The sequence below is a fragment of the Xiphophorus maculatus genome, chromosome 6 (assembly GCF_002775205.1).
Source record: "Xiphophorus maculatus strain JP 163 A chromosome 6, X_maculatus-5.0-male, whole genome shotgun sequence".
NCBI lineage: Eukaryota > Metazoa > Chordata > Actinopteri > Cyprinodontiformes > Poeciliidae > Xiphophorus > Xiphophorus maculatus.
This window is the reverse complement of record NC_036448.1, coordinates 23,975,019-23,990,495: the sequence shown is the minus strand read 5'-3', so window position 1 is coordinate 23,990,495 and position 15,477 is coordinate 23,975,019. Positions and strand designations below refer to the sequence as shown.

The following is a 15,477-nucleotide window of genomic DNA, read 5'->3' as shown; positions in this document are numbered from 1 at the left end:
CATTTCTAAAGAGAGAAACTATCAGTAGTTCAAGACCCAAACAGGACTGCAACCAACAATTATTTTAGTAAATGATTATTCTATCAATTATTCCAGCCATCAACCGATTAATCGGCTAAAAATAATTGCCACATTCTGCAGGTTTTTCATTTAACTGCCTATGCTTATTTTATACAAATTAGAAATACATTAACAAATGCAAAAAAAACCCACAATTCAATTCATTTTTAAATAAGAAAATAAACATTTTATTGCCTAAGATGCAACAGCGCAGCATTCCTTTAGTGTAAGCTTGATCATTTGCTACAAATGATGCTAAAAAATGCTGAAACAAAAATACTTCTAACATCAATATGTGGAAAACTCAACCCTTTCTGCTCAACCTAATATCAGTACAGTGCAGTAGCGGCTGGTGCTAAAAACTGAGGGGGGCGCACACAAACAAACAAATGAAAAACAAACAAAACAAATCTTAAAAAATAGCACTATTTGAACATGAATTTTGCCCTCCTTTCCTTCTGCCCTGCAAATTTCTCAATTACATTCTTGTTAAAGTCAGTCATCTCTGTGACTAGTCTTTTCTCCATTGACAACATGGCCAATGAATTCAGCCTGTCCTGAGTCATTGAGTTTCTCAGAAAAGTCTTGATTCTTTTCAGAGTTGAAAAGCACCTTTCAGTTATGCTAAGTTTCCCCCAAAAACTTAGCTTCATTGCATTGTCTAGGTGGCTGCGGCTGTTTTCGTGCCGTTGGCATTTTTCTGAAAGATGTTTTAAGTCTCTTACCCCAGTTGTTGTCCACATTGCCTCCGTGCCAGAACTTTGAAATAGCAAACACGGAAAGCAGTAAAATGCATTGCTTAATGCAAACGTAAACGTGAATCGACCTAACGAACTGCAGCTGCGCTAATGAGTCGAATCGGGGATTGTCCAATCACACAATGTTTTTAAAAAAAATTAGCCAGTACTGACGCTCTACCAGTAATGACACAACAAAATGGGTGTGTCCGGGACGCAGAGCGCTGCGCCCTGTGGAAAACCTTAAACAACCAATTAAAAGTCAGCCTCAGATCACCTGCTTGCCAAAAGTTGATGCGCCTACATACACTCTCATTAGGACGGCGCCCTGCACATAGGAAGTGTGCACAATGTGAGCAATTAGAATTATGTATTTACTATTTTAATAAATTCTAACATGTCTATTGGACACACAGTATGAATAAATACATTTCTAAGTATTTTGCAGTTCAGAATAGAAATCATTTATTATCTAAACAATTTAAAGGGGGCGGCGCCCAAGCGCCCCCTACTGGCCAGCCGCCACTGGTACAGTGTATGGAGCCGATAAGCTGCTTAAAAATTGGATTAAAAAGGTGCTTAATAGTTTTGGATAGAAGATATTTGCAGACAAAGACGGTTTCATTTTTCACTTAAATGTAAAATGTGTACAAGTTTTAGGGCTGGACAATAGTAACAATGCATACTGAGAAACACGTGATCAAATATCACTAGATAATACTAATACTAATAGAATCAACTGACTTTCTCACTCTTTGGTTACCTAGCAACTCACTCTTTGGTTACCTAGCAACAACCTGCTGCAGCTGCAGTTTCAAGCTTTGCCTCATAACTGTCTATAAATAAACAACAATGATGTGGAGTGAAAACTGTGGATGAAAGAGGAAAGGTCACACCATCAGTTCAGCAGTGTTTTAAATATTTAAAGAAAAATATAATCAATAATAATCAATATAAACTGATATAAAATGCCTATATCGTGGTTTGTCAGCCATACTGTCCAGCTCTAATGTGTTTTTGTGCAGTTTTGGCTTAATTGAAAGTGTTGTTCTTTCTTCAAATGGCCTTTTTAGAGTCTGTATACTCCAGTTAACAATTTACCGATAATTAAATTAGTTGATGATTATTTCAATAAGTGATTGAACACAATTAATCCAATTAATTGTTTCATCCCTATCCTGAATTATGTCATGTTTTTCAGATTTTTATATGTAAACATTGTTTAAGAAAACAAGTATAATTGTCCTTTTACTCCAATAACATGAAATCTCAATAAAATACTCTGATATTTGTGGTTATAACGTGACAGAAATTGGTAAAGCACTGTCTGGCGAAGCGCTGTAATTACTCTCATTCCTTCACATGCAACATAAAAGCGCAGCTCCGTAGTTAAGGCCGAACATCTGTATTCTGTCTTACTCGCAGGCTCATGTGCATGCCGTGTTGGAATCGGACATTTTGAGTGACTGCTTGGCGAGGCAGCATCTCCACAGCTCGGCCTGCTCCCACCAGGAAAACAGCTCGCCTCTACCAGCCTTGGATGACTTCACAGGTACGAAACAGTAGCAAACGTCTGTGTTTACCCTCCAACAAAGAGATGTTGTAGCCGCTCAAACACCTGGGCTGTTCAAGCTGCCTCTTTCATTTTCTCCCATCGCCTCATTCGCTCCTTTTCCGCTCCCTCCCGTCTCCCGTGTTTACCTTGTCCAATTACCGGGCGCTGAACGCGGGCGAGCGAACGAGCGAGTGGGCCCTCCCTCGCTGCGCCCGCTCCTCCAGCTCCTCCAACACCAGGTTTTGCGCCAAGCTCTATTTTTTCCCCTCCTTCAATGGCTGAACGCGGATCAAGAAGCTGTCAGGGATACTGAGGCTGACTTGGCAAAGGAAAGGAGAGTGTGTCCAGGAGAGCTGTCCATGTCTATTACTTCAGACTACTTGCAGTTTTACTCTGAGGACTTTGAGGGAAAAGCCTCAAACAGCACACTGCGAGCTATGTTTATTCAGGGCAAAACAAGCGTGTCAGTGTTTAATTCAGAAACGATCCCAGGAGGACTTTGTCCTTATCAAAAGTGGACAAACAGAGTCAGAAACCTTTCTTCTCAATACATTATGTATGATTTTTGCTGGCTTCATAAACTTTGCATGAACTCAAAGTGTTCAGGATCCAGTTTATGACATATAAACATGAAAAACTATGTTTTTCTATTAACATTATCTGCACAAGTGACTCTGAACCCTTCAGACTGCTTCTTTCTTCAAAACTGTTTATTATTTCCTTGAAACTCCTTGAAATCTTGGTTGTGCAAACTGTATACTGTTTGCGTTTGCATTATGCCCAATTACATCTGATCGGTTTTCTTTATTCTATTTGCTGACATAAGCTGTTTTTTAAAGGGATTTGCAGCGGTGGCATTGTGATGTGGTTAATGTTAGCATAGCTGAGAGCTAACAGAAATGCTGACACAGCTAAAGCAGTTAGCAGTTATTTTTGTTAGTATTGTTGTAACAATACTAACAAAATGCTATTTTTAGATAATGTAGTTAACATTGTTAAGGTAAAAACACGACTAACAGAAGCAGTTAACTGATAGCGTTAGAATAGTTGAAATATAATACAAATACTGCTTTAGCTAAAGCAGTTAGCAGTTATTTGTTAGCATTGTTGAAACATAACAGAAACACTATTATTAATCTAATAATGTAGTTAGTAGTCAGCATCGTTAAACTGTTAGCCTATTTCAAAGCTAACACCAGTATGGCTAATAGTGAGTAGTTAACTGTTAACTGCTGGCAGAGTTGAAAGTCAGCTGTTATCTGTTAACATTGCTGAAACCTAACATAAATACTATTATTAGATGAGTTAGTTAGATGTAAGGATCATGGAAAGTTAACAGAAAAACTGTTTTTTGTTAATGTAGCGTAGTGGGTAAGTTTTAGCTGTTGAAAGCTAAAGGACGCACTGCTAATAGTCAAAGCAGCACATATTTAACCATAAGCATTAAAAGTTAACAGTAATATTGCCTCTAGCTAAAGTTAGAAGTTGTTTGCTCGCATTTTTGAAATCTAACTTATAAAAATTAAAAACTTATAATTAAATAATGGATTAATCCATTACCTGAAAGCTTACAGAAGTAGTTAGACTGGAGGATATGACTTAGTTTTAAGCCCCCAGCTCAATGTTTTTAAAGTGTAATTAGACTTTAACCCAAATCCAAACCTAGAAACCAGTTTTCTTTGCGTTCAGTTTTATTACGTCTCTAAAAATACCTGTGGCTCTGTTTCAGGTGTGTACTCAAACCGAAGCTCGTCTCACAGCAGCAGGAACCCAGAGCTGATGCCCCCATCTGCAGACAGCTGCTCCCGTTACCCCGGCTTGGAGGGCAACTTTGATGCCAACAGTCCCGTATCTTCACTGACCAGCCTGGGCACAATGAGGGATGGGTGAGTGTAACATCAAAAACTATTTTTATTTTGTAAAGATGCTGAACATTTCATTTGTGGGCAGTGATAGCTGTTGTTTGTTTTTTACTGATGTTGTTTTTCTGGGTTTAAGCCTCTTGGATAACATGGTGAACATCACAATATTTTAACTTTTTACTACTGTTATCTCAGATTTTTCCCAGGAAAACAGAGCACTTTAATTACATTTAATCATGCACCCAGAGTCAGGCTTAAATCTTCAAAAAGTAAAGAAAAAACATGGTTTTCCTCTTATCCTTTGTGGTGTCTGGCAAAGTTTGAAGTAGCAGGGATTTCTTTTGCAGACCTAAGACGACTAGATTTTGTTTTGGCAATGGAGATGCAGAGGTATTTCATGCTAAAGCTAAAAATAGCTCCTCTGTGTGTCTGCACTTAAAGCAGCCCATTGTCCTGAATCCATCCTCCAAAACTGGAAGCTTGAGCCAAATGCCTGCCAGGTATGTGGGATCCAGAAGAACAAACAAAGTAATAAACTTTGGCCTCGCTTCTTTTTTCTAAACCTCTACGCAACTTTCAGTTTAGTTCCTGGAGATTACGGCCTCAAAACTTTGGGTTTTGAAGCTTTGCATGTAAACCGACTTTTATTGCCAATATATTATTAGTAATGGCTGTTGAGTTGTTGGGAAACAACAGGAGTTCCCAAACTTTTCCATGCTATGGATCCCCAAACGGCATTAGCTTCTGACCAACAAACTCACAGACAGTGCTGCAAAATATGTTAAGAAATGTATTTTTACTCATTGTTTAATCATTTTTACATCTATTTAGCTCTAATACTGCTAAACAATTCTAATTTTAATTGATTATCTCATTGTAAATCTGACTATGCTAGCTGGAGAAGCAAAGTAGCTCAATAAATTTGACTGGGAGCCAATCAGAAAGATGAACATTAAAAGAAATTGTTTTAATATATTTTGTAATAATGATTGGAAAACAGATTGTCTTTTTAAAATTTTTCTTTCATTCTGAGGCCCTGCTATCGCCCCCTGGTGGTGTCCGCTTTGAAAAACACTAGCCTAAGTAATACAAAATCATATTTTCTTGTGATTTCATGCAGTTTTTGAGCCGATTTCTGATGGTGCTTTGGAGTTTCTTTGACAAATGTGTTTAACACTAGATAGTAAGATAAATTAAAGAAAAAGCAGCTGAATTTATCGCATTTACAGTCACAAATGTCTCTGTTAAATGATTGAACTTTCCTAAAGCTCAACATCTACGTCACTCCATAAAATGAAATTTATACATTTGAAAAACGTTTATTTTCCACTTAAGCAATAACACGTTGTACTGTCTGGGTATTTTTGTATGAAGCCAGAAAGTATTTGTTCATTATTTGGACACTTTTAAAATGGTAAGATCCAAGAAGCCCATGGCCCGTGTCTTAAAAAGTAACAAGTTAGTGAGTTCATGAAGTCCTACGTCATTTATCATCCTCATGGGCCTTTTTTATTTGTATACAGACTTTCCTGAGCTTTTTTAATATTTTCTCTCCTGCCAAGAAAGAAACAACAAGGTGCATTTCTTGGACATAATTTTAATAATACACGTTGGCAGAGCTGAAGCTAAAGTAAATATGGAAGCTAGATGGTGTAGTGAGTAAACAGATATACGGTTAATGACAACAAACGGCTTTGTGTATAAAAAGCTAATTATCCCCTCAAAAATGTCTGTTTTTGCTTTTTTGTCACAATTAAATGCTTCCAATTAAAAAAATGCTAAAATAATAGGAAGACAACCAGAATAAATATAAAATGTGCTCTCCGAATTATGATGTAATTTAGTAACTGGAAGGAAAAAAGTATTGAAACTTGTCAGATGGCGTATTAGGGCCTTACTATGAAATAAAAATAAAATCACGAGACTAACGTATCAATAATATGAGAATAAAGTCAGAAAAAAGTCATGAAAGATGTTATTACCCCTCATCATAATTTAATAAAGTCATGAAATTACAAGAATAAATTTATATGCATATAAAGTCGAAATAATACAAGAATAAAGTCACAATTTCCAGAGTAAAGTCATAATAATATGAGAATAAAGTAATAAAATTATGAAGATAAAGTCAATATTTGAAGAATAAAGTCAAAATAATATGAGAATAAAGGAATAAAATTATAAGAATAAAGTCAATATTCCAAGAATTGTCACACGAGTCTGAAGTTGAAATAATAAGAGAATAAAGTCGTAACAACCTTCCAAACCCAACGCCAGACAAGCGTTTGTTTTACCTCCAAGTAACTTTACGTCACATTAAAAACACGTACAGGTAAATCAACGTTGTGTGACCTCAACCCCAGGTTTACTCTGGGCGGGCCGAGCCACTTCGACCTCCTTTAACACCCTTTGGGTTCAGCGCCGGCGCTGTGTTTGTGATGAGCCGGGTTTGTGTGTTTTGCGGTGGAGAGGAAAAAAAGCGAGGGATGGAGGCGGTGACCGGGTCGGCCTCCACACAGAAACACTGTTATACGACTCGGAGGAAAGAGAAGACGACAAAGTTTACTTTGCAGAAGCTCAAAGTGACTCATGACTAAGTTTGACACATTTGCATGTTTTTCTGTTTGCTCAACTACAACACAGAATTAGCTTTCTTAGGCTCTTCGCTGCTTGTTTCACTTCAGCGCCGTCGTTCTTGACATGTTTGTGAGCATTTGTTGCTCACCACTAGATGTTACATTATTTCAGTGCAGAAGCCTTTCATATTTTTTCTTCACTGTTAATTCACACAAACATTTCCAACCGTACTTTTTTGAAAAGCAGAAGTAGAGACTCCTGCACAACCAACAAAGATGCCTCAAAAAAACAAAAATCAGAAAAACAACTCTATTTTTAGCTAATGTTAAATTGTGAAAGGTTTTATTTCTACTTATGTTAATTTAGGAAATAATTCAACTACATAAATATGCAACCATACTTGTTTGAAAAGCAGAAGTAGAGCCCCCTGCACAACTAACCGACAAAACTCGCACATACAGCAGTAAACCCAGCTGACCAAATGTACTGGAGCTCTGCTTTGGTTGCTAGGTAACTGCGCAGGTTTTTGAAAAGGCTCACTTTCTAAAAAACATGAACTTTTTGCCAAAACACAACATGACAAACAGGAAGCAGGCTATTTATTATTCTTTGAGTTCTGGCTTGCAGGGGTAGAAATAATCACAATAATCAGAAAGCTCTGATTAAGTCCTTGATGTAAAACCAGAGAAAATATGCAGCAAGTCATTTCTGGATGGTAAGTCAACAGCAAAACTCTTGTGTTTCCAGCAGTCATTGTACAGTGCATACATTTATAAAACCAGCTGACCAAATGTGGTGGAGCTCTGCTTGGGTTGCTAGGTAACTTGGCTGGTCTTGGCAGAGGTTGCTAGGTAACGGCGGAGTGCCTGTCAAGTTTGATGCAACAATGAGGTTTTTGAAATTTTCCAGGCACAAAAAAAAATTAAGCTGAATTTTTACTGGTCTAAAAAACAGTTAAATTCTTTAACCTTTTTAAAGTTAAAGAATTTAACTGTTTTTTAGAAAGAGTTAAAACAAAATGGAAGTATGAAAACGTGCAAAATGTTCATTTTACATGCTAGGTTCCCTTTACATTTGTGAAGAAAGCAAAGGGACAACTATAGGGGGCAAATACTTTTTCACTGCAGCAATATTTGTCATATTAGAGCTTGAAAACATTTTTTAAAATATATTGTTGTATTTGCCAAGATTTTCCAGTTTAAATTTTTTACATTTGATTAAAGTGGACAGCATATTGAGCCCATTATTCACTCCCAAGTGTTACCTTTCAAAAGTTGTAACTAAGTCAGTATGAGCCATTAGAAACAAAGTGTTGCCCACTCTTCTTCTAGATGCACAGCGTTTACTGCAGCTGGCTCCAGTTAGAGACAGAAAAAAGCGCAGTCAGAGGGCGGTTAGCTGGTAATATATGATCAGAGGAGCCGTTTCCCTGAGGTCCTGCTGACAGCCATGCGAAGCCGGTGCGTCGGAGCGACGCATCAGCTCAGCGCGGCTGAAACATCTCAGCTATGCTGCTGCAGCGCTGCAGGAATGTAAGCTGTGAAGCAGACTTTTATAGCCAAGGTCAGCGCTGAAGTTTCAGGGGCCACTGAGGGGAATGTGTTGGATTTTTGGGGCTTATAGTCATCGCAGCACATTTAACAGTCCCACTATATCAAAGCCTACTTTGTTTACATAATCGTATACAAAGCCTGGTCTTTATTACCTCAAGAAACCACAGCCATCTGTGATTTATATCAGTTTGGGTTTCAGAAAGTCCTTCTGATTAATTTGGGCTTTTATTGGGTTTCTCCACTGAAAGCAGAGGCAGTTAAATTAAACGTAATAGCATTTGACATGGGAAATCCATAATAAAGGGTTCTGGGTTTGATAAATGGTAGATATGAAAAGAAATCTCCAAACAGTTTCTCTTTTTTTTTTGCAGCTGGTCAGATGCAAATATTGACTGCGTTTGGGCCAGAGGCCATCTGTGTGTTTGACAAAGCCCAGCTTGTTTATGAAGCCCACTAAAAACCCTCCAAGGCCACTCTGCTCCCCGGGGATGAATCTGCTACAGTACATCATCCCGGAGAGAAACGCAGAGAGAGGGCGCTCTTTGAAGAGACGGGAGTGAAATACCAGACCGAGGGTGGAGGGTTCAGCTGCATATCTCCTTTGAGATATCCAGCTGCCTTCTTCCTTCTTGTCCAACCGGCTGCATTGACTCATTTGTTTCCATGTTGAGTCAGAGTGTTTGCGCACAGTCAGCACATTCCTGCTCCGCAGCAACGGATACAGCTCTGCACAAATCATCAAGGGGTGTCTACATTACACTCTCTGAGGTGGAAAACACTTTTTACATACTGTACTGTGTGTAGGTTAAAAGTCCTGAGGAAAAAAAGATGATTAATGGCTTTCTGCGCCATTTAAAATCCCAGGTTGGTTTAATTTGAGCAGAGCATTTCAGTTTAACCCCATTTTAGGAAAGAAAATCTTGAATGAATAAATTTATCCGTTGCTGTTTTTTCTTTTTTCTCACTCTGCACTGCACATCAAACTAATTTTAATATGTAACTTAGAAATACAAAACGCTACTTTCAAGCGATAATTTCATAAAGAAGAAAATAGTTATCCAGACCAACAAGCCCATATATAAAAAATAAATGCCCCTATACCTAATAACGGATTTAGGGCTGTTGTAAATCATTTCAATAATATATTGACTCAACTCTTCCTGTACCCAACTCCATCAACTCTGACTAGCTTTAATTAACGATGATTAGCGTCGTCGTTGGCATGTTTTACCGTGGCGACGGCGCGTTGCGACCAATGCGAACATGTATATTTGGAATAATGTAAACATTGTTTTTCACCAGGCACAGATCGACGCCGATGTTTGAGCCAGCGGACCTCCGGCCAGCGGACCTGCGGCCAGCGGACCTCCGGCCAGCGAGCTCCTCCTCAGAAAGATGCGACATTCACCTGCAAGGTTTCCAGAAAACCTACAGCCACCAGCAGCCGGTGTTCCTGCAGCAGCAACCAGGTAAGGACAACTTCCCTTACCTTCACGCAGTATGTTGAGCTCCGGAGTAACACTTTGGTTTGCTGCTCTGGTCCTCCAAGAATGTGTCTATCAAGAAGGAAAACTGGTTCCACCAATCGGCAACGGAGGCTTTGAAACTGCTGGCTACTTCACGAACCCATCAGCCTCTGCAGGTAAGACGTCAAATAATCTGACAACTTTACAGTTTATTGTTTTTAGCAATTAAACTAACTACTATGTTGACCTAAACGCCTCTCTCCACAGACATAACCTGTTGCAATGAGTAATAAATCAATTAATCGCATGATAAAGTTTAGCAACCTCAATAATTTCCATTTGCATGACTTATCTTTTTTTCTCTCTCTTTTTCTAACAAAACTGGATGACAAAAGTCTAAAATCTGGTGCTTTGGACTCAACTAGATCCTTTTTTCTGTTTGATTTATTTTGGATATTTAAAATATCTCTTCCGGAGGTGTTGTGTCAGTTGCTACGGCAACGGGTCGGCGTGTAGAATAAAGCCGAGACATAGAGCGGGGAAAAGCAGAATATAAGTGGTTTAAAGTTATTTTACTCATTGCTTATCAGTTTATTTCCCCCCTTGCTGTGGCGCACTGCAGGCGCTGTAATTATTAAACCTTCAATCAATAAACAATGAACATAATCAGTTGTTTGTTTGTAGAATGTGGAGATATTCATAACAATCATCAAAAAGGATGAAACATTTCATAAAGTCTAGTTATAGTTTGTTAAAATTTATCAAGCTAATTCTAACAGCAGGAATTATGTAATATTAAAATTATTGGCCAACATAAAAGAGATTTGCTTAGTCCTCTCTTGCCTATTGACAGAAACCAAACTGTTTATAGATTTATATCCAGGGAGAATAATACATACTTTACACATTAAAATATTAGCTTTGATTTAAGCCACAGTTTATGGAAATCGGGTAAATACAAGGGCGCTATGATGATTTTGTGACAGATTCCTGCTCATATTGGAGCAGTCTGGTTTTGCGGACAATGACACACAGTAATGGCGCCTGCTGGAGCGCGTCGCTAGCGTTAGCGGCTAATAGTCGATGTCCAAACCAGTAATATAAAATCTTCCAACCGCTAAAATCTGACGCAACTTCATTGTGTTTACTTTTTGTGAAGCAAGAAGTTGCGCCAATGTCTTCTTCAGAGGTTTCATGTTGCCTCCTTTAGTAGTTCTTGGTGCAGCGCCCCCACTGGCGAGGAGGGGAACGGCTTTTCCACTCGGTTTGGATCGTTTGACTCAGTGCAGTGTGAAAGCGAACTGCAGCAACTGAAAATGTAACAAATGTTGCAATTTTGGTGCCCAAACGAACCGAGTATATTGGACTCTCAGGTGTGAAAGCATACACAAAAAAAAAGAGTTTCCTGTTCTGCTTCTCTCAGGGTTCGACTTGCTGCAGGACATGCAAGGCCAAGCCGAAGACAACTACTCCTCGTCTCCGTGTCCAGAAGACAGCTTCCTGTTTCAGAGTGGAGGTGTGGACCGCTGCCTCAGTCAGATCTACTCCATCTACCTGGATTCATGATGAAAACCCGAACACGTCGTCAGTAAAGACCGAACGAAACGCAGCATGAAGGATCATTAATCTACTGTACAATGTGCTGCAGTTCCAGCAGGAACTTATCATTATCGCTCTTCTTTAATGGCTCAAACACAACTGGAGACAGAAGGAAACTTTCAGGCAAACTGACCGGAACGGCACATCTGGTAACCACATCCAGATGTAAGAAGCAGTGAACTTTGTATTGACAGAAGCGTTTGTGATCTGGATGAAGCGAGTACTTGCTCCGTAATCGTCCTCCGACTCTCTCTACGATGCCGAACCCAAACTATTGTGAATGTTTCTGGTTGCACAACAAACTGCAGAGGAGCGCAGTTTTCTCTCCAGCTGGGGTCAATAACTGACAGTCAGCAGATTATAGCAGGAAATAGAGACTATTTATGGAGATGAGAGAAATTTATTACTAAAATACACGGCAAAAAACAAATATTTTACGTTGTTTATAGTACAAATATCTTAATTCAGTTGAAATAAAGCAAAACTATCTGACAAGTAATTTTTCAGAAAGATATAGAAGCTTGTTTATAATCAATAATTCCGTAGTATTGACTAAAAAGTATAATTATAATGAGAAATTTTAATGTGTAATACAGAGAAAATATTTTGTTCCATCACTGAAAAAAGAAAACTGGTGATCCAACTCAAAGCAATGAGTTGATTTGTTTCAAGCAATCAAATTAAGTTTATCCAAGTAAATATATTAACTTTGTTAAGCTGTGAACATAAATTATGTATCTGAATTAATTTGACAAAATTAATTCGGATACATATAACAAATTAATCACATTTTTTAAAATTGGACCTTCATTTTCTTTTCTTAGTCCACTGGCAGATTATTTCACTTACAATATAACGTTTTCATCAATATTAAGGAATTATTTATTTTAAACAAGCTCCTATGTATTTCTGAAAAGTAACTTGCAAGTTAGTTTTTTCTTATTTCAACGTACCAAGATATTTGCACTAGAATCTAGACCAAATATACTTGGTACGATGTTGTGTTTTTGCAGTGACCTTAAACACCGGCCTACTTAAAACACAACATTCCTTCAGCAATCAATAATATTAAATTACCCATCGAAGTTCAATTTAAAAAACAAAAAGTCAGGAAAGAGGCAGAGAGGTGAAAACAAAAATATCTTCCTTAAAGGAGCAGTATCCTGTAAAATCTACTTTTTTGGCTTTACAGCCTGTTATAGTTTTATTCCCTCACCAAAAACAAACCTGGACTGTCGCTTTAATTCTTCCACACATGTTTGAGAAATCCTTCAACCATTCAGCTGTGCAAAACGCCTGGGTGGACCTAGCTCCGCCTTCGAGACGCAGCTCCTCCCCCTCTCAGCTCCTACAGACTAGCCAACAGCAATTAGCGAACACCTGGTGGAACGACGCATCTGCTGAGCTCATCATACGAGCCACTTCTCAATAAAACGTTATTAAAGGGTTAATAGAGGAGCCATGTCGTGATGACTTCCTGAAGGCGGAGTTTCAGAAAGAGCAGGAGCTTCTTAAAGAGACAGAGGCCCAATTTCAAAGCATTCAGTCGTCCTGAATGCCAACTGAAGGTAACAGTTGTGCCATTTTATGGCACTATGTGCCTGGATGTGCCTTTAAGATTTTGCAAAAAAAAAAAAAAAGTGGTTAAAAAGCAAATTAATCGCGGCACGGACCCATCAGTGGTTGTGGGCGTTCGCTACTTATTTAGCTCATGCGTTTGTTTTTTCTTTTGGAAAAGCCACAAACCACTGCAAGCGAGAGAAAAAAAACGCTTTTCTGCTAAATTGAAGAAGTTATTTCAAATTTTGCCATTTCCATCAACCTTTTCTAATTCAAAATTGAAAAACATTAACGGGAACACGGTTTGTGAGAGAAGGCAAACATATACTGAGTGAAAATTAAAAATAAACACAGAAACAAAGTTATGTAAGAGAAATAAATACAAAAACACAAGAAACTGAAGACAAGAATAAACTAGGAAACTAAAAACAAAGTAATAAACACTGGCTTCAGTATTTTTAGAGCAATAATAATGAAGCCAAATATGGTCAGCATTAGAAACACAGACATGAATAAACAAACTTGCCACATTTATTTTGGGTATTTCAGGATTCCTATAGAGCTTTGAAAAGATAGAATATGAAATATAGAAAACCTCAATACGCCTGGAAAATGATTATTATTTTTACTTAACCGCATCGAACCAGACAGAAATTACAGATAATGACAGAGTCATACAAAAATTAAAATGGACCACCTCACGTCTTTTCAAGGCGGTTTTAAATTGGATCTGTGCGTCTTAAACTTTTTCCAAAAGTAAATGCCAGAGAATTGTTAGTCCAACTTTGGGGGATTTTTTACAGGGAAAATAAAGATATCATAGATAACAAACTGTGATTTACAGACTCTGCATTAGAAATGATCGAGTCCAGATCTGACATGTCGGAGTCCCAAAGATAAGAAAATAGAGCTGATCCAAAATGTTGCTGATGTCAAGAAGAGCAGTGAAATTTGAAATGAAATGTTTTACAGAACATGCAGATGATAAAAACCAAAGAAGAAGATACTCAAGTGTCCAAAAAGAGGGAAAAAATGTGATTTGAAAAAATGTGGAAGTCTGGAAACGTATTGAATTTTTAGTTGGAAATTTGTAAAAAGCCTGTTCTTTTTTTTTTAACTCTGCAGATCTTTTAGTCTCTAGTAGTTCTGATAAAAAGAGAAGTTTAGTTGGATTTAAACCCCTACACATTTAAAGTGACATTTCTACAAAGGCATTAAGAGCCTTTCTATAAGACCCTTCTATATAGAAAAAACCAGGAGGAAATTTCTCCCACAAAAAACTAAAAATAGTCAAAAATTTTCCAGAAAAATCTCAGAAATTGACTTTGCTAGAAAAATATAAAATAATTTTTGAGATTGTTTTAGTAAATTTTCTACAAACAAACTGGAATTTCTGAGTTTGAAAACTCAAAAATGTCTATTTTTTCTAGAAATTTTCTAACTTTTTAACATTTCAAACTCATAAATTTCCCAGTTTGTTCTCAAAAATATCAGATTATTTTCAAAAGCTCTGCATTTTCTTCCAGGAAATTTTTGAATTTTCAAACCAAAATGTTCCAAGTTTTTTTCTAGAACATTTTTGAGATTAAAATTTTCTGAGTTTTTCTAGAAAACTTTCAAATTTTGAAACCCAGAAATTTTCTAATTCTTTCTAGAAAATGTCCAATATTGTTTTGGTGGAAATTTCCTCCTTTTGTTCCTGTCTTTCTACAATGGCCCTCATACATTTCTGAATTAGCATCCAAGTTGACGTGTTAAAACTCACCTGCTTGTGTCCAGAACTGAAACTGCACCAGGCGTCATCGCTGCCCCCTAGTCTCTGAGTGAATGTACAGAAATTCTCCTTAAACTGTAAAGAAAGAAAATGTGCAGTTAAAGAGAACAAAACAAACTTACTCTAAAGAAAACTTTATTTCTAAAGTTATATGTCTCCTCATTGTTTAGTAGGCTGCCTTTAATGTGTTTTATATACAGTCAGTTAAAGGTGGGAGCTGTTTACAGTAAACTCTGCACTCTTTACATTTACATAAAACTCTATAAAACTGACAACCAGGAAATGTTTACAGTAATTTTGTAGCAGATCAGAAGTGTCTCATTATCACTGATTGTTGTATAAACTGTATAAACATTATTTTGTCTTTTACAAATAAATAAAAACTGTATTTGTTCATTTTTATGGATTTTGTCATAATCGGTATCATATCTGCCAGGTTGAATACGTCTGCAATATTTAGACCAAATCAGCCGGTTTAGTGAGCGGATGGCGCCATCTGGCGGCGGAAACGTTTAAAAGCCAGAAACGACTGAGCGTTTGTGTCCAAATATGGGCATCGATTCCTTCTCTGAACCGTTGATTAGCTGTAAATTTCCATTTGATTCGCCTTCGGTGAAGATAAAGTAGATAATTTTATCTTTACATGATTAATCTCACCTTCAGCGATTTTTCACATGTAACATTTTCAGGGTAACTTTTGCCAAAAGTTTCCATAAACCTTTAATTTTTAAAGC

The 15,477-nt window shown here is 37.5% G+C and overlaps 1 protein-coding gene across 1 annotated transcript in view; it reads left to right on the top strand.

Moving 5' to 3' along the window:
• LOC102229051 (zinc finger protein GLIS1-like) overlaps positions 1-12,153 on the top strand; it is a 42,545-nt gene extending 30,392 nt beyond the window's left edge. The window contains exons 5-9 of the mRNA XM_014474937.2: positions 2,223-2,349; positions 4,082-4,238; positions 9,647-9,813; positions 9,894-9,986; positions 11,234-12,153. Of these exons, the coding sequence (XP_014330423.1) occupies positions 2,223-2,349; positions 4,082-4,238; positions 9,647-9,813; positions 9,894-9,986; positions 11,234-11,376 (687 nt within the window). The 3' untranslated portion in view covers positions 11,377-12,153. The remainder of the gene's footprint in view (positions 1-2,222; positions 2,350-4,081; positions 4,239-9,646; positions 9,814-9,893; positions 9,987-11,233) is intronic.
• Positions 12,154-15,477: the final 3,324 nt, after the last annotated feature.